At 40.8% G+C, this 27612-nt stretch overlaps 1 protein-coding gene across 3 annotated transcripts in view; it reads left to right on the plus strand.

Moving 5' to 3' along the window:
• zbtb46 (zinc finger and BTB domain containing 46) overlaps window positions 1-27612 on the plus strand; it is an 85398-nt gene that overhangs the window by 13733 nt on the left and 44053 nt on the right. For all 3 annotated transcript variants that reach the window (XM_036590755.1, XM_036590757.1, XM_036590756.1), the window contains exons 2-3: window positions 10507-10728; window positions 12764-13559. In XM_036590755.1, coding sequence (XP_036446648.1) covers window positions 10543-10728; window positions 12764-13559 — 982 coding nt within the window. In that variant the 5' untranslated portion in view covers window positions 10507-10542. The remainder of the gene's footprint in view (window positions 1-10506; window positions 10729-12763; window positions 13560-27612) is intronic.

Below are 27612 nucleotides of genomic sequence, written 5' to 3' on the forward strand. Positions count from 1 at the left end.
GTGTGTGCGTGTTTGATCCGAAGTAGAAAAGTATGATGAACCTCGTCTTGAAGAAAGCTCCGTGGAGGATGTGGAGAGGTGATGGATTGAAGCTCTTAGAGAGCAGCTCGGCAGAAGTACTAAAAATGAGTTTCCCAAAAGTTAGGAAATACTACATCATCCAGTAGTTTGCCCATTATAGACTTAGTGTCCATTTTCTTAGTGCTGCTTGCACCTTCTCATGCAGAGGATAATTTACAGTCCTAAAGCAATCCTCTAGCATGATTCAAGGAACATTTTATTACTCAAATGTTGATCTTTGGTGGCTCAGGAGACTTAATGGTGATTCTCCTAAAATTCCTTAGTAGAAACAATAGACAAGAATGAGACAAGAGACATTCTTAACCCAGGTTAAAAAAAAAAAAGTTTTTCACAGCATCAAAACTGACAAGACTCGTTGTCTTGGATGAGAAACGAGTGAGTTTATATTGAGATTCCTGTTTTCAGTTCAGTGGAAGGTAAACATGACTGTTTATCTCAGCAAATCTGAGCACAACAAGATATCTACCAAAATATGCAAGATTACTGGGGATTTTTGCTTAGAAGACATATCTGAGCAGCAGGAGACTTAAACAAGTCTCATTGGTCTTGCCATCTGATCTTGTTGTCTAGAAGAATTTAGAGAGATATTAAGAACTCCTTTTTATTTTTCTTGTGGAAATACAACCTATTATATTTAATTATATTACAGCATATTATAACATGTCGCATTATTGTATAGTGACTAACACGCAGGCGTATGGCTAGTGTGTTAATTTGGAGCTAACATATTAGCCCATGGCTAGTGCATTAGATCGGAACAAAATATTATATGTTTATGTTTATAATATTGACTGGTCAAGTAAACTGAAAATGGAAACATTAGCATATTAATGTAAGGCACATTTTTGTGCACATTTTTGCTGTAATACAAAAATGGAGACACCACCGAATTCTATTGAATGACAGTAGAATTTTTGTTAGTTGCCTTCCCCCCCACCCCCCAACTCTGTCTGCTGTCTCTGTAGCATATGGTCTTTTAAGAAGGACAGTAATTTTGATGCAGTTCCCTGTACTTAGCAAAAGAACTCATTGACTCAAAAGAGACTTATAATAGAAGTTGCTGAACCATGTTGTCTGTGATAATCAACCGTATGCTACAGATGCAGCAGATAGGGATTAGGTTGAAAAATGCTCAAGTGTTCCTTTAATGGGTTAGGTAGTTTGTGGACACCTGCATGAGTTTCAAAAAGAAACCTGTTACAGATAAACCCCTCCTCAGTGAACCCTTTGTCATAATTCCATCTCATAATAACAGCCCATGCTAGACACTGAATGAAAAATCCTACTGGTGTGATAGAGAAAAGACAGAGCATAACCAGTTTAGATTGTGTTGGTGGGCTCTAGCTGGTGGTGGTGAACCTTCCTGTCGTGGTAATGTCTTCTCAGTGCAGGGTGTGTGTATTTTGTGTGTGTGTGTTTGTGTGTGCTTGCAGGAACGCTGTGCCTCTGTTCACCGCCAGAACGTCGGTTTGTTGTGACACCTCTCGGGGCGCGAGCTCCAGGAAGGTGTTAAAGATGATTCGTTGATTCGTGAGTAGCGGCAGCCGAGCTGTAGGGAGTCATTGCCGCACCATTTGGTGCTCTCGAAACGATGACTGTGTGTGTGTATGTGTGTGTGTATAAACTCACAGGGAAAAAAAGGAGTGGGAGGGAGAAAGAAAGAGAAGAGGAGGAGGAAGAGGTGGAGATCGTGTTGGAATTTGACTCCTACTCAGTAGCATGGCCTGACGATCCAAAATCATCAACCTCTCCCCCGTCTCTCAGGAGAATTTCCTCACGCTTCCCAGATTGAGCTACTTAACTCACGCTCTCCAACTCCTCTCCATCCACTATCACACCACTCTCTGCGCACTGCGTAGCACTGAGGGTAGACATACAGAAAGCCACCAAACCACATGTCACCAAATTAACCCTGTCAGACCTACATTAAGACCTCATTGCATGTCTTTGTGTTGAATTTGAGCTTGGTGTCATTTTTACACTTACACTTACGTTAAGTATAACACATCCCCAGATTCAGCACAATCCTCAGCAATTGAGATGTGACACTCTGTACCTGCTTCTTTACACTATAATAGAACAGTATTAGTCCATAAACAAACAAACAAACTAGCTAAAAAACTCAAAAATCACCATTCTGTACATCACTAACAAAAACGTTGGAAGAACAATATACTAGAGAGGAGTAAAAATGATCTGCTTTTTCCAACAAACTGATACAGTAGGTTGATAACTATAGGAAATGGCCCACAGTGACACAGTGAGGCTTGCTAGTCAGCCCAGTCTCTCTAAATTTACAAGATAAAAACTGCATCCGCCTTGCTCGAAGAATCAAGAAGCACAAATGCTGCACAGCCGGCTTAGGGGGCATCCAGACCACACCTTTTTAAACACAATGCATGGCACCTCTCATGCTTACAAAGTAGCAGGTTGCCCTTCTTAGGGAGTGGGTTAATGCATTCGATTTACAAGAAGGTTTAATATTATATATAAATAATATATAATATTAAACATGAATCTCTTTTCACTTTCAGATTATGCAAACCTTTGTGTCAATCATTGTGCAGCTGTGGGTGTTGGAAAACAGCCAAAACTAGCTTTTCCTTCATGTTGAATGAATCCCTAGAGAGAAGGCAAAATTGTGTAAATTTGCTGTTTCACCAAAACTATTGCTTTAAACACTCATTTCAATGCATTTCCCTTTACTTCATTACTGGTAAAGGAAGATGTGTGACGCCCAAGCCACCACAGACGATGGCCCATATCCCATATCTGTATAGATCAACCCTCGCTCTTTCACTTCCTGCACTAGAGTCAGCTGCTTAATCTACTGAAACAATACGCTCTGTGTACAGGGATTAGTATAGGAAAGAGAGACGATTTACCTTTATACCTTTTAATCTATGTTAAAATCTCCTTTGAAGTATATACAGTTGTGAGGAAAAGTTTAAGAAGTCTTTGGAATTATCTGGACTTCAGCACAAATGGCTCCTAAAAGCTGATCTGATCTTCAGCTAAGTCATGATAATAAATAAAGACAGTCTTTTTGAACAAACAATGCACACAACACTTCACGGTGTGGCTGGAAACCACCCCTGTTTGTTTTACTGGCAAATTCAAGTCTGTACAGTGAACGTCTCTATAACAAAAGACACTGTGTCAGGTTATCTTCTAAAGCACCCCTCTCCTTCTCCCCCTCTGCCTCCCCCCCAACATATTCACTCGCTTCATTTTCCTACAGTGGTAATGAGATGTTTCATTATTTGCATTTCACAGCTTTTAATAGCGAGAGAATTTAGGCTAAGCCCCGGGTTGTCAGAGAGGGAGCCTCCACTGGAGACACGGCTGGCTTCAGGGGCTCTGAGGCAGCGAATAGCCCAGAAACACACTAGGACAGAGGGAGGAAAAAAGAAAAGAGAGGGACTGCACAAGACAGGGGCCAGATACCGCCGTGTCAAATAGGGTCCCTACTGGAAAAAAGGGCCTCCATGAGGTATGGTTTTAGGGGGTTAACAAGTTAATTGCTTTCCGTCTGGCTCTAGCGTTTTCCCACTCTCGGCGAGAGAAGACCAGAGAGACTGCGAGAAAATGAAAGGGAAAAAAGAGTATTTAAAAGGAAGGAGAGGGAAAATAGAAAGTCAAGGTGATGTCTTATTGCCTTTGATTCCGTGATCATGCAGAAGAAAGAGAAAGGTTTGGAGTTTGCAGACGAAATGGAGTGTCCTTGGCACGCGGCAGTATTGGAGAAAGTTTTTTATTTATTATTTTTTTTCAACCCTGGCGCGTCTGAGTGGCAAAAGAGTTTGGTCAGACAGCTTTCCAGAGGGGGAGACGGGGTGAAGTCTGCACAAAGCCCTTTGAGCTGAGTCGGCGAGTGTGGAGGAGGGTGGGGACGAGAGCCTTTGTGTGGAGCGCATGAGCGAGGGTGGATTGGAAGATGAGGACACGGCCTGAGGCTCTTAAAGATCATTGATGACTCGGCCTCGTCGCCGAGTTTTTGAGAGCGAGCTGAGGTCAGGGCCTCCACTGTGCTGCAACTCCGCAAGTGTTCGCGGACAGCTCGATTAAGCATGCTAAGGCTGAGACCTTGCAGTATACTCCCTGTATGTACACACATGGACTGCGGAATGGGGGGGGACTGCCCAGGCCATGGCCTGACCTGTTTTTTTAACGTGGGCCCAAGAACTTCCACTAGACTATTACTGCATAAATTCCAGCCCAGCACATCTTGGTATGAGTTTATTCTACCCATTCTGTAGTGTGTAAGTAGATGCTTAACATAATGTAACTTAAAGGCTTTTTCTTTCTAAAAAAGAAGACGTTGATTGACACACATGGAACCTTGAATGATCCTGGTGCTGTAGCAGGGGCAAAGTGAAAGGAAAGCTCAGAAATGACAGTGGTTCAATTAGTTGATTCATCTGATGGTTATCAAAATGCTCTTAGAAATAAGATGCCAATACGGCTTCCTTGGAGCATTGCCACAGAGGAGCCACTTTGGATTCTTTGGAGAACGATTTTTGTAAACTAGATGTGTGATGAACCTTTTTAAAGTTTTATCAACCTCTGTATGATCTAGAAAGAACCCTTAAATTGGGATAAAACCTTTGCATTATGTGGGTCCGTAAACCAGTAAAAAGAGACAAAAAGTGGTTCTTCTATGGCATGGCTGCAAGAATTAATCATTAGTTGCAGCCCCACTAATCAGGCCACTCTGCAAGCAGTGAAAAAGTGTCCAAGGCTTATGGTAGCAGATTAACCACACAGTGTTGTCTTGATATATAAACAAAAACAAAAGAATGAAGCACTGTAAAAAGACAACCAATTTCTTCAAATCAAAGCAAGACAAAAGGGAGAACTGATGCAAAATGAGAGATTTATGTTTTACACCAATGCTATTGACCCTACTGAGGTTGGTGGTCTTCACCTATCAGAAGTACATTCCGCAGTCCCTGTATACAGACCCGTGTTCAGGCCTCACCCTGCTGACCCTGAGGGTGGATTTTCCTCCTGGACTCACCCTCCCTGCCCCCGGAGAGGAGCAAGGGAGGTGGGGGAGGATGAGCGGAGGGCTTATGGCTTTCAAAGCCATTTAGATCCGCTCTGGTCACACTTTCCGTGGTGTGATGGGCCCCAGCTCACCTGCACCAGCTGGAACCTGGCCACGAGAAGCAGACAAGTGCAGAGACGGAGATAGGGACAGACAAGACAGTTCTTTTCAACCTGAAAGACGAATCAAGTCATGATATAATATGTTATCATGTCAGATAATTTCATTCATCCTAGACTGTAATATGTGTGTTGAAGAAGATCCTAGTACGTGATTTGCTCTTACTGCGAATGTAGTCAATCAGCCAAGGCACGTTTGATGTCCAAAGTTTGCTTCTTTGGTTTTGCACTGGGCTAATAAGGCCAATGTAGCTAAAACGTAAAAGTGGAAATGAATCCTAGAGAGAAAATTCAAACTTTAAGACTGTTTAGGATTACTTAACAACTCAATATTGTTTGTGACAGGTCTGTGATGATTTGCATGTGGTGCAGTAAGCTTCCTTTACTTGTTAGCTAAATTAGCCTTGTTGCGCCAGTTCAAAACTAAAGATGCAAACTTCAGACATCAAACGTCTTGGACTCCTTTTGTCTACGTTTTAGGTCTGGGGAAAACCATATAAATTCCCAAAATACATTTTTTCTGAACTATTTAAGGCCTGTCTAATTCCCATCGCCATTAGGGACAAACATGAAAAAACTTCTTCCTCCACCTCTTTCCCCACTGTGTGTGTGCTTGTGTGTGTGTCTGTATGTTTCCATGTGCAATGGGGCCCATCGCTGGAGGAGGCCAGTCACTTTAGATTTGAGTGGATGAGGGTGACAGAAACTTAAAGCAGTGATGGCACTCTTTAACACTCCAGCCCCAGAGTGGTGTTAAGGCAGACCGGGCAGCCGCTGTCCTCCACTCTGTCCTCATTTTCTCTCTTCTCTTAGCCCCAAAACTCATTCACGGCAGTGACACCATCTAACCCTGCATTGTTGAGCAGGTCTCATTAACTACTGTAGATTGTGATCTTAGTTCAGATTGGGTATTGTGTACTTCCTTTTCAGGTGGACACTATTTTGCATTTAGGTTTAAAGATTGAAGTTTAACGAAAATCTAATTTACACATATGTACTCCAGATGTGGTCAGTCTGCCATTTTGGTGTCCAAAGTTTTTTTCGTTACTTTTGCGCTCCACCAAATAGCATTGTACGAACTCAATGGCTGAATAACCACACACTGGAATTGTTAAGAAATCTTGAATAGACTTGCTTATGTGGCACCTGACAGTGTATGATATATAAAATGGACAAACGTATGTCGCAAAGCTAAAACAGTAGTAGCAATGTTATTGAGTTTTGTCTGGTATATATATTTGGGGTAAGAGGTATATTGTGTAAACTTGATTATTTTCGCCAAACTATTACAATAAGCAGTATAATAAGTGAGTCCAAACACTGATTGTGAATGGTTTAGTCCAGAGTCAGCTAGCTTTACATGTTGGGCAACCATAGTGAATGAAAGCACTGGAAGCGTGACTGGGACAGGACGGCACATTTTCCAAGCAGGCTTTCAGAGGAGCACTCCAAAAGGGTTCACAGAGGCTGTGTGGCTCATCGGTCCATTATAGAGTCCTTCCTTTTCTTTCCTCTCTCCTCTTTTTTACCATTTTTTGCTCCACTAACCCTCAGATCCCTCTAGTCCTGCTGAAGCAGAAAATCTGATTAGGCTGACTGCATTGTGTCTCACTCTGTGTTTAGTGTGCTGTTTCACTTCACATGTTCAGCAATTTGCTCTATTTGTATTGGATGTCTTTATTTTTGGGCTAGTCGACTATTGTCTGCATTTTTATTACATAGTCAGACTCATATTGACCTTTAGTGTCGGCTAGACAAAAGGCAAAAATCAGCGTCTGTTTTTTTTTTAGCATAACTACAATTCATAATTCCAAATATGAGACTTACCATCCACAAGTCAAAACATGACCTATCATTGTTATGGTCAATGAAAGAAAGTGTGGTCGATAAAAAAGATGTGAAGGCAAATGAGGTGTGAGTTTGCGTTGATGGCCTTGACTATGTAAGGTGGCTCATATAACCCTTCAGCTGAATGTGTGAGAATGGCTAGATGAAAAAGAAGAGTTTGATTTTCTCAGTGTTTGTGTGTGTGTGCCTTGTTCGTCATGCCTTAGGTTAAAGTTTTTATTTCTATCCTTCCGGCGTACCTTTTTGTCATGGAGAGAAAAAAAACTTTACTTGAAGGTTAAACTTTAGCTGATAAAAACAGCAAAATTTCTTAAGTCAAACCAGCGTTGTTCTGGTTGTTGTTATTGTGAATAAACAAACAAAAAAAAGAGGCCTTAAAGGCAGTCAAGACAGCCCCTAACCAAAAACTGTTATGAAGAGGATAAAAAAACATCACTTGTCGCTCTCACTTTCCTCCTCTCACCATCTTTCAAAGTAAGGTGTGTTTGTGTGAGCAGACACCGGAGACATGAAGGATTGATTTGATCGTACAAACCGTCAGGTTCAGAGTAACTTGCTTAAACGTGACCTGAAGTGTACCGGCCTGCAGCAAACGCTGCTGTCAGTGTGGAAAAGAGGAGCTGTCGCATTGAACTCAACCCAACATGAGCTGACAGCCTGAACACTCCAAACACACACCACAGTGCAGCACAGCACATGACTGCTAACAGACTAGACCTGCTGATTTACTACTAACACACTGCACAAGAGCTTGCAGCAAGCGAAAGCTCTCTGTCTGTGTGCGTGCATGTGTGTGTGTGCATGTGTGTGTGTGTGTGTGTGTGTGTGTGTGTGTTTGTGTGTGTGTAGTTCATACAATGTCTGTTTTACACTTCTGCATTTTCTATGTGTGTGTTTCTAATATTAATGATAAACATAGTAATAATAATAATTATAATGAATTTAATGTATATAATGGTTTTCTCCCACCCAAGGATGCTTTACGATAGTAAGAAATTACACAAATAAACATAAACACGCCACGCGCATACACAGTTCCCCAGCCACTGGAGGGAAAACTTCCCAAACTGTGGTGAAAATTCTCAGCTGGGAAGACTCCTTAACCGCTGTGTAAAGTCTTGGCCAGCAGGCCTGAGAAAACTCCTTAACCGAGGTGTAAAGTCTCACAGTGGGCAGGCTGGGGAAAAAACTCGTTAGCCAAAGAGTAAAGTCTTGGCCATTAGGCCTGGGAGGAATTCTTAGCTGCGCTGTAAAGTTTCTGCCGGCTGCACCAGGAAGACTCCTTAGCCAGCTTAGATGAAAAGTGTCATGGGTGGCAGGCCTTAGCCACAGTATAAAGTCTCATGGCCAAAAAGCCCAGAAAGACTCTTTAGCTGCAATGTAAAGTCTCACAGCCAACAGACCGTGGAAGACTATTTAGCTGCAGTGTAATATTTGGGCTGACAGGCCCAGGAAGACTCCTTAGCCACAGTGTAAAATATCACAGACAAAACAGCGCAAGACAATACACAGACAAACAGAATTGATAGGAATCGACAGCTATAATGTGCCCAGCGTTCTCACACCGGAAGTGACACACACATATACCTCTACGTATCTTCTATGTCTGTTTTTTTTAACCCTGCACATGGTCTGTGTGTATATGTGTGTGTGTGTATGTGTGTGTGTGTATGTATGTGTGTGTGTTCTTGCTTCGCTCAGTCTAGTCTTTGAGCAATGCATAAGGAATACTCCCTCTCTTTTTTGACTTTCTATGGCCTCTCTCTCTCTCTCTCTCTCTCTCTCTCTCTCTCTTTCTCCCTCCAGTGTGATTGTGACTGGAATAGACGTTCAGGTGTTCATTGTTCAACTAATAATGCTTTTGTTTTGGTTTATTAGCTGTGGAATAAAATTACCCCGTAACCGTATAAAGCACTTTACTGCAATCACTGCCTCCGCTCTTCACACATTTCCCCTTTTCTGTTGTTAAATGGTTGGATTTAATTAGCATTTTGTCAGTTAGCGGAGTGATCAAGTGGAAAATGGGGCTGCTGAACAGCTGATTCATTTTGAACCGAGAGGGCTGTGGCTGCTGCCCAGCAGACTGCCCGCCTTGAGCGTCCAACACTGGCCAAAGCATGTCACTCGCCTCAGCACTGCATTCCCCCTGACATGTCATGTTTAAACTGGTCCTGACACAAACAATGGACCTCAATTAAATTAATTCACATGTTTTTGGGGGACTTTGTGTTGAGTTTGCAGGCAGGGCTGTACTAAATGAACACTGATGGCTATATAGCAAATGCTTGAACACAGAATATGTGTGGTAATGATTCTGATATATTTAATGTATATCATAGTAACACTGTATGTCATGGCTGTCATGAAGCTTAAGGACTTTTTCATTCAAAAGTTTGGAATCACTTGTAGTTCATAGTTTGCCAGGTAATGTACAATAATACTGTATGCAATGTAGATGGTTAAGGTATGGACATTCTTTGGGAACAAGAAGAAATATTAAATTATAGCAGATATACTATTTACTGATTAACCATTTACAGTAATTTTCTGTCTGAGAATTTGATCACTTGAAATAATAGCATTCTGGGTAAGAAATTATTATTATTAAAACTTGCTATATTTGTATATATATTTTACAGTCGTTTTAGAATCATATAAATGTACATTAATTTTTTTTACATATATGTTATATACTTATTTTTTTTATGTGTTCATTCATTCATTCATTCATTCACGGTGTATATTACAGCTTCCTAGCTAAGTAGGAGAGATATAGCAATAATAATAATAATAATAATAATAATAATAATAATAGTAATAATAATAATGTAAACAAAGTAGTAGCATTCAATTTAATTGATAAGTGCACATGATTATTAAACATGACAAAAAAATCAGGTGTGGATGCACTGCTCACTCCACAGCCCCCATGTGTTTTAGATCACTTTTATCCAGTGGCACAAAATTACATCAGTTTTGGGGGAATAACTCCCAGGAATGTAGTGATCCAGATGAAACTTCAGAAATAATTAGACCATAGCCATTCAGTAAATTAGGATTAGGTTAAGATTGGCCCCATCAATTGATCAGGAGAGAAGAGGGGGCATCTTACCCTGGGGTGCTTCCTCCCTGCAGTTGCCCTACTAGTTAAACCTGTGAAGTTACAAAGAACTAGCACATTTGGTTTTATATTGTTGAAAATTTTGATTCCAAACTTTTGAATGAACTGGAAACAGAAGAATGCCAGATCTCTCCTAATGAAACTCCCTGAAACACTTAACAGAAGTCAGTTCTTCTGTCACTGTCTTCAAAGGATTGAGAGGAATTTCCTGAAAAAAGTCTGCTGTTATAACCTGTATGTGTGATACATCCAGTGCTAACCAGGGTGTGTACATCTCTGCATCCCAGACTCTGTCCAGAAGACGCAGCCACCCAGTAAATCCAATGAATAACCGGAAGGAAGACATGGAGATCACGTCGCACTACCGGCAGCTACTGCGCGAGCTGAACGAGCAGCGGCAGCACGGCATCCTGTGCGACGTGTGTGTCATCGTGGAGGGCAAAATCTTCAAGGCTCACAAGAATGTGCTGCTGGGCAGCAGCCGCTACTTCAAGACGCTCTACTGCCAGGTAGGGTGGGCAATATGGTGATGTGTGATAAATTACATCATAATGCTGTGCTCTGAGTACTGAATAACTGCATTTATCATACGAAACACAAATTTTGACTAATTATAGACAGCCTGTCAACAACAACATCCAGTGTATAGTAACTGCATAAACAAGGGCAGTGAAAAAATGGTGCTTTGAATTGACATAATTAAAGTGTGTCAAGTGCTTGCACTTACATGACACAATAATTGCCAAAACAAGTAAACTTAAAGAAAGCAATCATATAGATGTAGTAAATTTACTTTGTGTACAACCACTTGACACAATAAAATTATGAACCTTTTTCTTCAGGATGTAATGACACATTTTTAGATTTGATACACTTCTCATTTCTAAGGTTCAGATTGATCTGCCATATTTTAACCACCAGTAGCAAGTGATGATATCTCACTCCAGGATAATTCACAGATAGATTACTCTTAAAATGACACTTCACAAAAGGATGTATTAAAAAAAATCATGATTTTGTAGAGCTCTATTATATACAGACTCAATTCCAAAAAACTTGGGACAGTTGGAAAAATGTAAATAAAAACAGACAGCAATGTTTTGCAAATCCTTTTTGACCTGTATTAAATGGAAAACAGTACAGAGACAAGATATCTAATGTTTCTACTAATTACTTTATTGTTTTTGTGTATATATGCTTATTTTAAATATAATGCTTGCAACATGTTCCAGTGTGACAGGAAGCATGTTTACCTCTGTGTTACATCACCTTTCCTTTTCACAACGTTTAGTAATTGTTTGGGAACTAAGGACAGAAATAGTTGTACTTGTGAAAGGGGAATTTTTTCCCATTTTTGCTTGATATAACACTTCAGCTGCTCAACAGTTGAGGGTCTCTGTTGACGTAAAATGCACTTCATAATGGGAAACACATTTTCAGTGGGAGACAGATCCGGACTGCAAGCAGGCCAGTCTAGCACCTACACTCTCTTACTACGAAACCATGCTGTTGTAACGTGCAGAATGTAGATTGCCATTGTCTGGCTGAAAAAAGCAGGGACATCCCTGAAAAAGACGTTGTCTAGATGGCAGCATATGTTGCTCCAAATGCGTATGTCCCCCTCAGCATTAATGGTGCCTTCACAGATGTGCAAGTCACCCATGCCAGTGGCCTATCATGAGGCAGTATCGTGACAAATGCTGGTTTCAGAACTTGGGACAGTCCATTTCCTCTTTGGCCTGGAGAACAGAACACCCATTATTTCCAAAAGGAATTTGAAAGGTGGACTTATTAGACCACGGGACATGTTTGTACTTTGCGTCAGTCCATCACAGATGGGCTTTAGCCCAAAAAAATCGGCAGCGTTTCTGGATGATGTGGATAAATGGCTTCGGTCATAACTTTTTTAGAATATATTGCAGGCAAATTTGGAATTAGCATATATTTACAAAAATCCAAAAAGCTGATAAGGTGCAATATTAAACATCTCTTATTTGTGGTATCACTGCTTTCTGTTTTTTATTTGCATTTTACCTACTGTCCCAACAGTTACTACACATATAGGTTTGACTCAAAAAATACTTTTAAAACAAACAACTAGTCCTGTAAAATAACTGAGGTATATAAAATACAAAAATAGTTAGAATGCAGCCAGACTCCTAGTTTTGAACATTGTTAGTGGTTTCAATGAAAGAATTAGGGGTCTATACTTTTTTTTATTCTGTATTGAATTTAATAAACTGCATAGTAATAAAGTAGCTGATTGGGTTTCATTCTCTTATTTTATAGATTTTTTTTTTTTTTACCAAATTCTGTAAATGATCTCTGACCCCTTCTTAGTTTATTTTTGCAAATGTTTTATTTAAAAACATTATCATATTCATAGGTTCCTTTTTATATAGCACTACTGTTTTGGTTGTGCATATTGTCTATTTCAATTAGTTGCCAAAAAGCGAAATGTCCTGACACATACTGTATGTGATGAACGTGTCTTTAAGTACCATGATGTTACATTTCTGTCATTTCACCAACCATTACTGCCAGGTAAAGAAGGGCACGGAGCAGCAGGCCACGATCACGCACCTGGACATCGTGACGGCTCAGGGCTTCAAGACCATCCTGGACTTCATGTACTCTGCTCACCTGGCGCTCACCAGCAAGAACGTCATTGAGGTGATGTCAGCCGCCAGCTATCTGCAGATGACCGACATCGTGCAGGCGTGCCACGGCTTCATCAAGGCTGCGCTGGACATCAGCATCCGCTCCGAGCTGGCTGACGAGCTGGCTGACATGGAGATGGGCGTGGTGGGCTCAGTGGGTGCCGGAATGGGGCCAGGGGGAGCAGGGGGCGTAGCCTCAGAGGCACTGGCATCCATGATCTCAGCCCGCAGCTCCTCACCATGGCTAAACCGTCGCACTAGTCCAGCTAATTCATCAGGGGACTCAGCCATTGCTAGTTGCCATGGTGAAGGCGGCAGCACCTATGGCAAGGAGGACCAGGAGCCTAAAAGCCATGAAAGCCAGGAAGACGCCTGTTCGCAGCCTCTGTGGCCTGCCGACTATCGCTCTGTCCAGGTTAAAGAGGAGCAAGTGTCACCCTCTAACGTGCGGGATGGGGCCGGGGGCAGCCGAGAGGCGCAGGGAACGCCTGGAGAGCAGGGGAACAGAGGCGGGGAGGGGGGCTGGCAGGCGCCTGGCTCAGGCCGCAGAAAGAATCGGAAGAACAAGGACACAGTCAGACACATCACGCAACAGAACGAGGGCGACAGTCGGGGAGGCTCGCCACTGCCTTCCATGCTGTCCACGACCAACTGGAACAACTACAACCAAGACATTCCAGGTAGGATTATCAGCAGTCTGCTTTATAGAGGAGATGGTACTGGCTATATGAGCAGTGATTGGTGAGCTCATTGTCTCGTTTGTGCTTTGGAGGAAGATCGCTTTGTGAGGGTTTAACCGTTTACATCTTGTCTCTCTCTGTTGTCACCAAGTAGCTTGGGTGTCTTGATATAGCTTGAATAGTGGCATATTATGTTGGGGAAATGCCAACAGCAAGTCTCTTTGAGTAACTTCAGTGATTGTACTGTAGCTAGTGGTGAGCTATGACTGTGATGCTAAGTAGTAACAACATTAAAACAGCTGAAGCTGGTGAACGTTTCTGCTAAACCTGTTTGTCAGAGGTTTATCCCTAGAAACTTACAAAATTTTTAGAAAAATTACACCTAACTTATCTTAAAGCGACTCTCACTCATATCAAAAATAGAATCATTTTAAATTATTAAATGCACTCTAAACAGAAACATACACTATATGGACAAAAGTATTGGGGACACCTACACATTACACTTACAGGAGCTTTTATGAGATTCCATTCTAAATCCATAGGCATTAATATGGAGTTGTTCCCCCCTTTGCAGCTATAACAGCTTCCGCTCTTTTGGGAAGCTTTCTACAAGATTTTGGAGTGTGCCTGTGGGAACTTTTGCCCATTCATCCAGAAGAGCATTTGTGAGGTCAGACACTGCTGTTAGATGAGAGGGACGGCTCGCAATCTCAGTTCTAGTTCATCTCAAAGATGTTTGATGGGGTTGAGGTCAGGACTCTGTGTGAGCCAGTCAAGTTCTTCCACACCAAACTCACCCAACCATGCCTTTATGGACCTTGCTTTGTGCACTCAGACACAGTCATGCTGGAACAGAAAAGGGTCTTCCCCAAACTGTTCCCACAAAGTTGGAAGCATACAATTGTCCAAAATGTCTTGGTATGCTGATGCATTAAGATTTCCCTTCACTGGAACTAAGGGGCTTAGGCCAACCCCTGAAAAACAGCCCCATAGCATTAGCCCTCCTCCACCAAACTTTACAGATGGCACAATGCAGTCAGGCAGGCAACATTTTCCCGGCGTTCGCCAAACCCAGACTCATCAGATTGCCAGATAGAGATGCGTGAATCGTTACTCCACAGAATACATTTCCACTGCTCCAGAGTCCAGTGGTGGTGTGCTTTACTCCACTCCATCTGACTCTCGGCATTGTGCTTGGTGATGTAAGGCTTGCATGCAGCTGCTTGGCCATGGAAACCCATGCCATGAAGTTCCTGGCACACAACTTTTGTGCTGATGTTAATGCCAGAGGAGGTTTGGAAGTTTGGTTGTTAAGTCAGCAGAACATTGGTGACTTATATGCACTGTATCTCTCTGTAACTTTACCTGGTCTGCCACTTCATGGCTGAGTTGCTGTTGGTCCTAACGCTTTCACTCTTCAATAATACCACTCACAGCCGATCATAGAATATCTAAGAGGGAAGAAATTTCATAAACTGACCTGTTGCATTGTGGCATTCTATTATAGAACCACATTCCAATTCAGTGAGCTCTTTAGAACAGCCCATTCTTTCACAGTATTTGTAAAGGCAGACTGCATGGCTACATGCTTGATTTTATATAATGGGACTGAGTGAAACACCTGGATTCAAAGAGGTGTGTCCCAGTACTTTTGTCCATACAGTGTATATAGAAACATCAAATTTGATGCCCAGGCGACTTTGTTAAACAATAAATGTTCTTAGAAATGTTTGATATGCTAATATACTGCTAATATGATAAAATGGTTGGTTGTATGGCACCTTTATTCCATTGCTCAATTCCATTTGCTATAATTCAGACATTTTTTGGAGAATTAGTTCAGCTGCAAAGACAATGCAAATCCTTTTTTGTGAAATATTGGACAATTACAGCTTCTTATAGATTGAGGTGGGGAGTTTGGGGTTGAAAACTCATCTCCTCATTAATATCAGACACACACATGGGACACTAGACAGCCTCATCAACCTAAAAACAAAAACGTGCTGTCGTCTTTAGGAATGAGAACGCACTAGTGGCTGGGGGTAGGAGCGGGGGGGTGAGGCCCTACCTGTGTGAGCAGCATTTAGCTTCTGCCGCTGATAGGTATGTAGATCATTAAAAGTGAGGCAACTCTAATCTCTGGTGTATTTGAGCAGGCTGTAAAATGGGCACACATACTCTTTAAGAAAACAGGATAATTGAATTGACCTTGGTGGCAAAGTGAGGATTAAGGTGTGTTGCGTATGCGTGTGTGTGTGTGCAGCTTGTGGGAATGTGTGTGTATGTGTGTGTATGCATGTGTTTGCTGGCTCCGCCCCATGGGGGCTTTAGGGAAGGTCTTGCGAAGTGTGAGGAAAGAGGGAGGGAGGAGAAAAGATCCGCATCAGCTTAGGACCAGTTTACCTACTTAACTCTGGAGGCACTCTCTCAGCCCCCCACCCACACACCTCTCCTTTCCACCAACCAGCCCTGATACCTGAGGCTCTGACAGAAATAACCGCACATGCTGACCCAGCCCAAAAGAGCAAACATGAAGAACAAGGCTTGATACATCTCAGTGTCTCACAGCACTTCACAGGGACACACTTATAGCACCCATTCACAAGCCACATATATACACTCTAATGGAACACATACTAATACTCTACTAACACAGCATTAAGTCAATCCAGTAATCCAACAATCACTTAGCTACATGTCTTCTGACTGTTGAACTGATTCTCTATTAAATTTCTTTTGGTCAGTAAGGCATCTAGCAGCATTAGAGCACTTTATTCATATGGGCAATTTAGGCCACATCTGCTGAAAGCCTTTGATTAAAGGTTTTATATCACTCATATTGCAAGTTTACCAGAGTAAAGGTGAGAAGTAGGGGTCTACTGAGTGGGAGCTGGACATTCCTGAATATTTCACACATATGTTAACCATGATTGCATGCTATGAATTGTGGTGGTTTTTGTGGTTGTTGTACTTTTTAGTATGACAGAACTAGAATAACCCCCAGGTTATTGTATTGAAATGGGGATTTGGAAGTTATTTACTGAGAAAATGCAGCATTGATCAATCTGATTTTTATTACCCAGATAATAACTAATTCTCATTTTAGTCTACTATTCATCAGTGCTTTACATCACATTAAGACAACAGTTTCTACTTACATAAATATGTGAACAAGGATTGTCACTTTCAATTATACAGTCTCATGCAAAGCCCTCGTGAATGTTTTGTTGGTGTTCTAAGTGAAAACATGTCCTCTACAGGAAACATGCTTTGAGTAAATATGAATTTAAGATACAAAAAGCACATGCCAATTTTATGTGTTCAGTTCAGCAAATAAAAGAAACTGAGAACTAAAATTTGCAGAAATATTCCATATTATAGTTTGCTCCCTGTAGAGGATACGCTAACTTATTGCAAGTGAAAAACTCAACAAAAATGTAATTTGGGGTGTTCATACTTTTGCATAAGACTGTATTATTAATTGAGCCATTACCTGCTCCGTTTGATAAGTAATCCAGTAATCAGTTTTAGAAAAAGGCCAATGAAAAAGAAAAAGGAAATACTTGGCAAAAAATGCATATAAATGGGTTTCCTTCGGGCACTGTTTCTTACTATAAGTGAGACCAGTATAAGAATTTAAAATATGCATTTTCATCAGGCAAATTGTTAGCTAATCACTGACGATTCAGTGAGAAGATACTTTCTTTATATATAAACACATTATTAATGCCACCATAAACTTGTTGAACTTACAAGCAGGCTAAGTCCATGAGGGAGTACAGGTATGGTTTTCCAGGGAGGTATAGAGCTTTTTGGAAGAGTGAGCCAGTTTCGGTGAAAGGCCACAGGAAGTGTCTAGTTGCAGATGGAATGATGGCATGGACCAGCCTGGCATTTAGTTCCTCCACTGAAAGTGCTTTCAGGACGCTGGGCGCTGCACTCACTGATGTGTGGAGAGAATGCTTCAGGCAGGGTGGAGGTGCTAGCTTGTGTTTCAACGTTATTTGAAATTATATTGATTTTTTTTCTTTACTTTGTTCCTCTCTAACCTATAATGTGTTCCACATACATGTATATACTTGTGTGAGTGTTTATATAAGTGGAGTATTATTGCAAGGGTTAGAGATTATTTAGACAAAATAGGAAGCCTAGACAAAAAAGAGTTGCCAGTCATAATAGTGTCTGTCTGTCTCTCTCTCTCTTTCTCTCCCTCACTCTCTTTCACACAGACAGACAAACATTCCCCCATCACTATGACTCTTTTTAGTCCACCTCCACTAAGAGCTAAGCCTAATTGCCTCATTCCGTATTGATACTGTTTGTCCATATGTTTGAACACTATCTGCTGAATGACCTTCTCACAATGCCGATTACACATTAAGTTAATCCCGAATTAAATGAGGCAATGGGTTTGACCTGATTTGCATACTACTTTTTAGAGACTTATCTTCCACTGGGCGTTTAAGTCATGCCTCTTTTGAAAGGATTGAGTCCGTTTCGGAAGCCTCTAGCCGTGTATCTTACTAACAAGAGCAAGAAGTTACTGCATACAGATCTTTATATGTTTTACTAATTATTAAACTTAGTTTCCTAAAAGTTTCTTTTTCATTTGTACTCTAACAAGCCCTTTTTATTGTACATTTAAGAACAACTGTACATACGTTATCAGATGCTGACTCGCTGGTTTTAACTGTCATAACTGTGGATATTTGTATACTTTATCCTGCAGACAAATGTTTAAAAACTTATGCAGTTATGAGAGGCTATGTAAGGGGACGTTGCAAGTTAGTGTTTGGGTCTTTCTGTGTGTGTGTGTGTGTGTGTGTGTGTGTGTGCACGGAGTGTTAAATAATGGGCACTTAACTCAGACTTCCATAGAAAGCCAGGCCCTTCTGTTGGGCAACCCTCTACTCTCTTGCCTCAGACTTAAACCCACACACTGAACCATGTCACCGAGTCAGACAGCCCTACCAGTACTGCCATGTTAACCCTTAAAGGGGAATTCCACAAATTTATAAATAATGCAGATGTAAAACCATGTTATTCAAAGTGGTTTAATGTGAAATGGTGCATTGTAGACAGCTAACCAATATCTACAACACAAATATAGCTATTTTATTTACTGTTATCAAAAACCACCAGTAAACCTACACATCTTGTGAGTTTTTGTATATAATGTTTATAATGGTAAAACAGTGGTAAATCTAAAAAAGTTTTCTTTTGGCACTGTTTTGCTGTACAACACCATACATGTACCTCTCCAACATGAATGGAAATAATAAGTTTTCATCAGGCATCAAGAATTGTATTCATAACCCTTTCACATAAATTTTGAGCTTTTAGAGGCATTGAATGCTTCAGACGTCTGGTTTCTGTCACCACCATTGTCAACATTGTGTTCTATTTTTTTTTAGAATGGAGCATTTCACAATAAATTACTCTGAATGAATGTTTACAGATCAAAGATTAATTAAAAATGAAAATTTGAAAAATCGATGGAATTATCCTTTTAAAGTCAAACGTTATTACTGCCATTTTCTTATCTACCAGTATTACTAATGGCATATTTTGTGTATATAGTGTTGTTGTGTTGGTAGAAGTATTGGTAATATACCACCTGGCACTTACACTGTTTGTCATGATGGATGGACCAATACCATAACTTGTTACATTAACTTACATTAAGAATATTTTTTACTTCTGTCCAGTCACTCTTTGGAAGAGGCAAGGTTTTATCCAACAGTGAAATGCTTTATTAAAAATACTAATATTAGTATTAATAATGGTGGCTGCTGATGGTGTTCAGTACTGGGGGTTTCTGTGGTTTGATTTAGACCCACTCTCTGACCTTTGTGTGTGATCACGGGGATTTTTTGCCTCTGCTCAGGATATGTCCCTGTCACACACATTCTGTTTTAGCGCAACGATATCTCTACCATCAGAGTAGAAACTAAACTTGCCGTGTCCTTCCCCTTTTCCTTTCCACTGCATATGACACAAGAATCACAAAATAACGCTGATTAAATACAGTTACCACATCAGAGGCTGCGTTTGCTTTTTGAGGGCTGCATTTGTCTTTTTATCGATAACTAGAGCAGCGCTATGGCTAATTTCTCATTGTATATCTTTGGTTTGTAGACAGTGGGTTCCTGTGGGTTTTTTCTACAGTTCTGCAGCTGCATGTGTTTTAGGCCTAGGGTTTAAGGGGTTTACTCTGCAGGTGTGTGTGTTTCTGTGCAGAATGAAAAGTATCAATGGAAGTTGCTAAAGGCACTTTAAACTAGTCACTCTCAATAAACACTTAACATTATTTAGGAGTTAACCCCCTTCCAAAACGCACACACACAAAGACACACACATACATACTAGTGAAGTGTCATTCGCGCATGAGTCACTGCTTTGAGTCTACTGTTTTAGGTGAACAAGTCGTGAAGGTTTTGTGAAGTTTGTAACACCAAACATATTGCTGTACTACTTAAGGTGGAACGGAACGGAATAAGAAGCCATCGGATTAGATGCCAACTTTAGCTTTGTCTGCTGTGTGATGTCTATTATCTGTCATTTAACAAATTTTAGGCAGATGAATGTGAGGTAAGCAGTCATGTTGTGCTTAATATTTAAATAATCCTTTTCCCCTGTGATTATGGTAATGAGGTGAGTCATTTTCTAACAATTTAGCTGCAATGAAACGAAATAGTTGTTGGTGGATATCCTCACTATTGTGATGTCTCTGGGACATAATGTTTGTTATCTGGCTCCCTCAACCTGCAACCAGGCCCCTCTCTAAAATGAAATTCTGGCTTCTCCACTGATGCAAACACAGACAGAATAACACACACTCATACACACACTCACACACAGACACACATATATGCACACGTATGCAAAATAAAGACACAGACTAACAAACTAACACGCACATATACACACGCACACAGGCATGCACATAAAGACACCTATCCGCAAACATGGGCAGAGACTAAAACTCACACACGCACACACACCCGAATCATTAAAGCTATTTGCATGGAGCTGGGAGTCATTGTTTAGCTCCTGACGTGTTGAAGCATTATGGAAATATTGACCAACTATAAAAAGTTCAGTAGGTGATTGTGCAATGGTGTAACCCTGAGCCTCCTTCTCTGGGGCAGCTTCTCTATCAGCCACAGAAAATCAGAAAAAAACTGACACGTATGTTATTGCTCGTGCTGGGGAGTGTATGATCCATAACGGTTTACCAATATTACTGTCTCCTAACATGTAGTTGCACTTTCAGGACAAAACCTTGTCTTTGTCTTATTTATTTAAATTTTTTGTATATTATATATTTGGTAAAGAACAGTTGCCCTTTAGATTCTGTGCCTTTTTGTACATTAACTTTCTATATTAACTTCCATTATTAGATATTGGTTATTGGTTTAATTGCAAGCATGTTTTTCCTTCCTAAATAATTTACATTTTAGAGAAAGCAACAATATTTTTATGATCAAATTTTTATTTTGTTTCATATTGTAATAATGTATAAAGGACAACCCAGTGATGTAATCAATATTCATAGGGCATAAATGCAAAACTGGATACAGGTTCCATGTCATATATCAATGTTATTGGTTTGCAGTTTTTATGAGCATAATATCAGTGGTAGCCCTCTATTCTACAGCACAGCCATGTGCTCATTTTCCTTCTGTACCATAATGTATTTCAGAGTGAAATGCTGTGTTAGGGAGAGTATCTGAGCTAGCTGCATATTTTGGCCTATGATAGGTGAGACGATGGGAGAAAAATCAACCAATGAAATTCTTATTTCATTATATATGTATGTATGTATATTAATGAATATAATATTAATAGTGGGCTGTGTACCATTGAAATTATTCCTTAGGTATGAGTTTGTCATTATCAATTTACTGGGATGCTACAAATTAGCACAGATAACATGACGTACAGGCAGCGCAAACCATGCTAACATTAGCTTGTTTGGTCGAATGGCTGAGTCAGAGACAGTTCAGTCATATTTCAAATGAAAACGAAAATGCAGCAGTCAGCCAATCACCCTCGAATGTTTAGTCCAGTTGTTGCATCAGAAGTAGTCCACTTTGTTTTCGAGGCAGTGGACATAAAGAAATGGCCTGTCATTCAGGGTTAGACTTAGCTTAACATGGATACCAGAGCACTTCTGTTTCCTACTGTCTAAGGAGTCGCCTGACTCACTCTGTCAGCTGCATCCGACGAGGCCGCGGTCTTGTGGCCTTGTCTGTGCAAGAAGCTGTGGACCATCTGGTATTTCAAACAGTGTCTGATGGTCTGAGGCATGAGTGTACTGGACGCACGCAAATAGTATTACTACTTATTCAAATTTCTGGTTCCACCTTAAGTGGTGCACCAGTTACATTCAGGCACTTATAGAGATGCCAGAATTTAAATGGCGCTCCATTTAAGGTGGAACAGAAAATAAAAAAAAAAAGCTGACAGCATTTAGTACTGTTACTGCAAGATTGACGCAGGTTTATCTGTATATTGTTCGGTTTTGTTTTTACTATTTTGCGAAATAAAAATATTTCAGATTTACTTTGGTTGCAAAATGGGATATTATTAAAAAGTGAAAGGACATTTTAGAATAATAAGCCAATGTGCAAAATATTGTACACAAATAGGTTTATTTAACCCCTTAAATGGCCAGGGTCCGCTGGTGGGCCCAAAGTTTTATTACACATTTCTGTTACCTTAGAGTAGCTCAACCAGTTTGGATTGGAGTCCCTGTAGTTACTGAATAATAAAGCTTAGTATGCAATAATGCTGGGATTTTAAGGGTTTGAGCATCTAAATGGTTTTATGTGAAAAAAAATATTTTAATTATACCATAATATACATTTTTGGCCATTCTGTCCACTAGTAGTTAATATTATTTTAATGTTTATTAAATTAATATGAAGTATATGAACATATTAATATGAAGTATCAGGGTAAAAAAGGTCTGTTTTGATGTAAAGTGTGTCAAACTCCGTCAAATATCATCTGATGACCGTGATATATTTGGAAAAGACATCAATATTGAATTTTGATTTTGATTTTTTTTATTACCACCCAACAGTAGGTTGAGTCTTCTGCTTCAGTTGAGCTTTTTGATGAACTATGTCAGAATAAACGAATATGCAGCAGCTAGTAAGATGTGATGTCTGCTTTCAGCTGCTCATGTGCCAGTCTCAGATTGTTTAACGTAATATTTCCAGCATCACTTTCCAGCACATGCTGTCACAGCAAGATGCCTCCTGCTTGTAAACTCTGCATAGAGTGTGTATCTGTGTGTATCTGTGTGTATGTGCGCATGTGTGTGTCGTCAGCCTAAAAAGCGCCTGAAATCTACTGTATCCATTCCGTCACCATCTTACTGTACGCTGCCTCTCCAGCGCCTGCCTCTTTGCTGTTTTTTCCGCTCTTTTCTTTTCTTCATTCCTTAAGTCTCTGTAGTGTAAAGGTGAGCATGTGCAGTAATGAGAGTGAGCCTTCTTTCACCCCCTCTCCTCTCCATTCTCCCCAAAGTATTTACACCTCATTAAACTTGAAATAGATTTAATATTTAAAACACCGCCAACATAGCTCAACCCCCCTCGCCCCTTTCACCTTCGTTTTTTTTTTTAACCCTCTATGCTTTCTCCCAGTTTAATAATCTACTTTCATATTTCCTCCTAATATACTCCCTCTTCATTAAAACCAAAATAGATTTAATATTTCAGAAGATGGACTTAAATTTTAACCCGCTCATGGATCGTTTCTTTCTCGATCCCATACATTCTCAGCACTTCTGTGTTAACCCTCTATCTACTGTATCTCTCATGGCTTCTTTTCTTTCTTTGTTTAGCTTATCTATCTATCTATCTATCTATCTATCTATCTATCTATCTATCTATCTATCTATCTATCTATCTATCTATCCTTGTTCTTTCATTCTTTCTTTCTTTCTTCGTGTTTTCTGTCTAATGCTACCCTCTCAAAATGACATTCTGAGTCTTATCTCTCTCTATCCTTCCCTCTCTTGCCCCCCCCCCACTCCCCCCCCCCTTCTCACTCGTTCTCGCTCTCTGTCTCTCTCTCTGTTTCTCTTGCTCTTTCTCTCCACCCCACCCCATGCCTGCTCAGCCCCGCAGCTTTTTGTGTTATCCCCTCAATGGGGCTGAATGCTTGTTTGTTCTGGGCAAAGTTGTCATGTCGATCTGCCAGAAAGACTTTTTTGTGTTCCACCTCCCCCTTTTACCATTCTTTGCCTCCTCTCTCTCTCCCTCTCTCTCTCTCTCTCTCTCTCTCTCTCTCTCCCTCTCTCTCTCTTTCTTTTACCGCTCTATAAAGCATGGCCACCAATTCTTCACTCCTCCCACCTCTGTCTCTCTGCCTCTCACATTGTAAGCTCGACAGGCAGCGTTGTGGCCAGAAAAATCCAGTCTTCTTCACGGAGTTCCCCTTTGCTATCTCCAGCACTTACAGCTTTATCTACATTTACCACAAGCGCAGATGAAACTCTCCACCTGCCTCTTTACCCCTTCCCCACAAAAAAACAAAAACTCACACCTGCGCTATATATACACACACTGTAGCTGTGTGATCTACAGCGTCTCAGGCCAGGGAGCCTCTCACTTGGACAATGACAACAGTTGATTTTCCAACACGTCACCACCCCCTGCCCCTTCTCCATACGGCCGCTGCTTCCCGGCAGAGATGGAGGGATGAAAGGGGAAAAAAAGGGAGGTAGATGGGAGTTGGCAGCCCAGTTGTAAGACTCCGCCCTGCACCTGCACCATGTCAGTATATCTGCAATCCGTCCGTGCCTGGCTCCACCGGCCAGGGCCCTGCCTGAATCAACGCGGCCAGGGATCACAGTCCACCACCTGGAGGAAGCAATGGCTTGTAGTTTGCGATTCAGGATTTCATTGGCTAAAAGTTTGAGGCTTTATTTTCTAGAGTGCATAACTTCAAAAGTTAATCATCCTAAGGAATGAAACCAGATTCAGATTGATTAGTACTAATTTCATGTTATATCATGAATCAGAAAACTGAAAGGCCTCTCTAGACAGTAAGCTTTGGAAGTTATATAAGCTCACATCAGTTTTATCCCTAGAGTAGTCTAACTTTTTAATTTTAGCTTCTGGTTTACTTCAGTTTGTGCTTGTTTTTGTTAATTTATAAGGTTTTATTATTTGATTCATTAAGTTATTGACAATTGCTTTATTGCTTTATCTTAAGATAAACTGACAGATAAACACAATACTGTATAATTTTTCATACATCAACTTGGATGATGTGAACCTTCTTTGTGTGTTAATTTTTGACATATACACGATTTAGAAAAAAAGGCCTGACTTGCAATACTGGAGGATGAATTTGCCAATAAGATCTAACAAAATGCACTATTACTAAAATAATATAACTTATTATTGCAGGTTATTGAACCCCAGATTTATAGGCAACAGAATTTGGAATTGTTAAGCTATCTATCTTTACCACGGTCCAGAGGACAAAAGGATGTCCAGCTGGCAGCAGTCAGACCTGGTTGAACATTCACTCTGTCTCTGGAACACAGGGCAGGCCGCTAAGGAATGATTTGACCTCTTCATTTGACCAGGAAAAGGGCTTTCAATGCACACCCAACCATTCAGCATTTTTCTAAAGAAGAAGTTTGCTACTAAATTGGCCCACTGAGAAGAGATGAATGGTTTGACCCAAACAGAATTAGACAGGCCACTTAATGTGGTAGTGGGCTGTCTAATAGAAGATAATCTGTTTAATCGTGACGGAAGTTAGGGGGGCATTTTTGTCCATTCATTCGCCTCTACAGTCTATAAGACTCGATCACCAGGGGAAAAGGAGTGGAGTGGAGTAGGATTGGTCCTGCTTTGCCAGAAAAGATCTTTTTTATCTTGTCATCTCTCCCTGGATTTTTAACTAGGTGAGCCTTTCAGTGCTTATAACACTTGTCTTTCACATTCAGTATAAGAAGACAGAGAGAATGAGATACTAGGCTAATGCTGACAGAAGATGATAGAACATTTGTGGCCATATAAACACTTTATTTATTACTAATCTGTACACAGACTGCTAAGCATATAGTCACTAGTTGTTCAGCTCTACCAAACCAATATAGACTGAAGTGGAAAACATGAACTCAAAACAACTTCATAGTTAAAAAAATATTTATCATAAAGAAGACGCAATAATAGACCTCTGAAGTAGTGCATTATTCTGTAGTTAATATTAAGAACTGTGGGTCTAAGCATATTTCTCTATGGAAGAAATGAACACAATTTTTAGAAAATCACTGTTGTGGTAAACAAAACAGCTCAAAACCAGATGATTTTTATTCTACACACATTTTCCTCAGAATGTCACTGGACCCTCTAAACTACTAGCGATTTAGCGGTTGAAATACAACCTATGCTACATACATGCTATAAGCAAGCTACCACTCCTGCACATTGAAATGACGTTCCACAAAAGTAAGTCTACTATTAAACTTAAACACCATTATATATCAACATCAGCTACTCAAATTGTTGGCTACTACTGCCAAAGCGGCTTAACTACCACGTTTGAAAAACCTTGCTTGCCTTTGTGTGGAGGCTTTTGGTGAGGTTGCCAGTCTTCTGATGTCACGTTAGCTTGCATGGAGCAGTATTCATATTTTGACTCCTTAAAGATCTCGTACTTCAGAGGATCCAGTGATATTTGGAGGCATTTTGGTTTTGGGGCTTTTTTGTTTATCACAGCATCAATTTTGGAAAATACAATTCATTTTCCGCATAGAGAAATAAGCATATATTGAGAGTTCCTAGTATAGGCCTACACTGACTACAGAACGAGGACACGACTTAAGGTCTATAAAACCTTTATGTAAAGAGAACTGATGAAATTGGAAAAATTAGAGGTACTTAACCTCAAGCAGACTACACTGCTAAGAAAGCTCCGCCCCCCAGACGTGCAATATTTACATTATTTAAATCCCTGTGAGTTCCTCTTATTCCAGAAATTCAGTCAGTAAAGCACGGTTTCATTAAACATCAGGCAGTATTATGAGTTTTATTATGATCAGAATTTTTACATCCTTAAAACAACATTCGGTATCAATCGCAAAGTTTTCATATTAGCTGAGAACTAGTACGTGCATGCCTTCATGTTTTATGTAGGTTCAAACCCCCACACACAGTCCTCCCTTGCTATTTCCTCTTCTTGCAATTGGCAAGATGGGGAGGGTGAAGTATGGTGTGTGTGTGTGTGTGTGTGTGTGTGTGTGTGTGTGTGTGTGTGTGTGTGTGAGAGAGAGAGAAGGGGGTTAGAACACCACCAAAACGGTCACAGTTCCCCATTCAGGGCCAGACAACGCCCTGCTGTTTGTTTTCTTGCCCGGAGAGCTACTGCTCTATTTTATTCTGTGGCTTGTTCTTCCTCTTCTGGTTTTATGGGGGATTTCTGTTCTTTAGAGACAAACCCCCACCTCCGCCCCCCCCCAAACCCAAAAACAAGCTGAGAACCATCTTCCCTCCAGGAGAGCACTCAGAGAGTGGTGAAGAGGAGAGGAGGAGGAGGAGGAGAAGAGGAAGAGGCAGCAGGGTGTTAGGACAAACAGACGCCGCAGGCAGGATGTGGAGGTCTACTGCCCTCTGGGTGTGTCAGCTTGGCCCTTCACACACACACACACACTCGCAACCCTTGTGGGAGGGTAAAATCTCCCTTCCTCACACACACTCAGTCACACACACCCTCCCATATTCTTTAACCCCCACACCCATGTCTCTCTCTCTCCCTCCCTCTCTCTGTCTCTCTCTCTCTCTCTCAGTTTCCCTTGCTCCCCTTTTCCTCCACTCCCCTTCCCGTGAGGCCGTGTCCTTCAACCTCATCTGCCCCCTCGGGGAGGTGCAGGGGAAAGAACGTGGAGGGGTTGATGACGTGTTGATGAGGAAGTTATGAGAAAGGGCAGCACTTTGAGTTACTCCAAATTAGATTACATGATGCTACTGGTCACATTATTGCTTAACATACATGCATTGCAATGCAGTTAGATATG

Source organism: Colossoma macropomum, unplaced genomic scaffold, assembly GCF_904425465.1.
Source record: "Colossoma macropomum unplaced genomic scaffold, Colossoma_macropomum, whole genome shotgun sequence".
Lineage (NCBI taxonomy): Eukaryota > Metazoa > Chordata > Actinopteri > Characiformes > Serrasalmidae > Colossoma > Colossoma macropomum.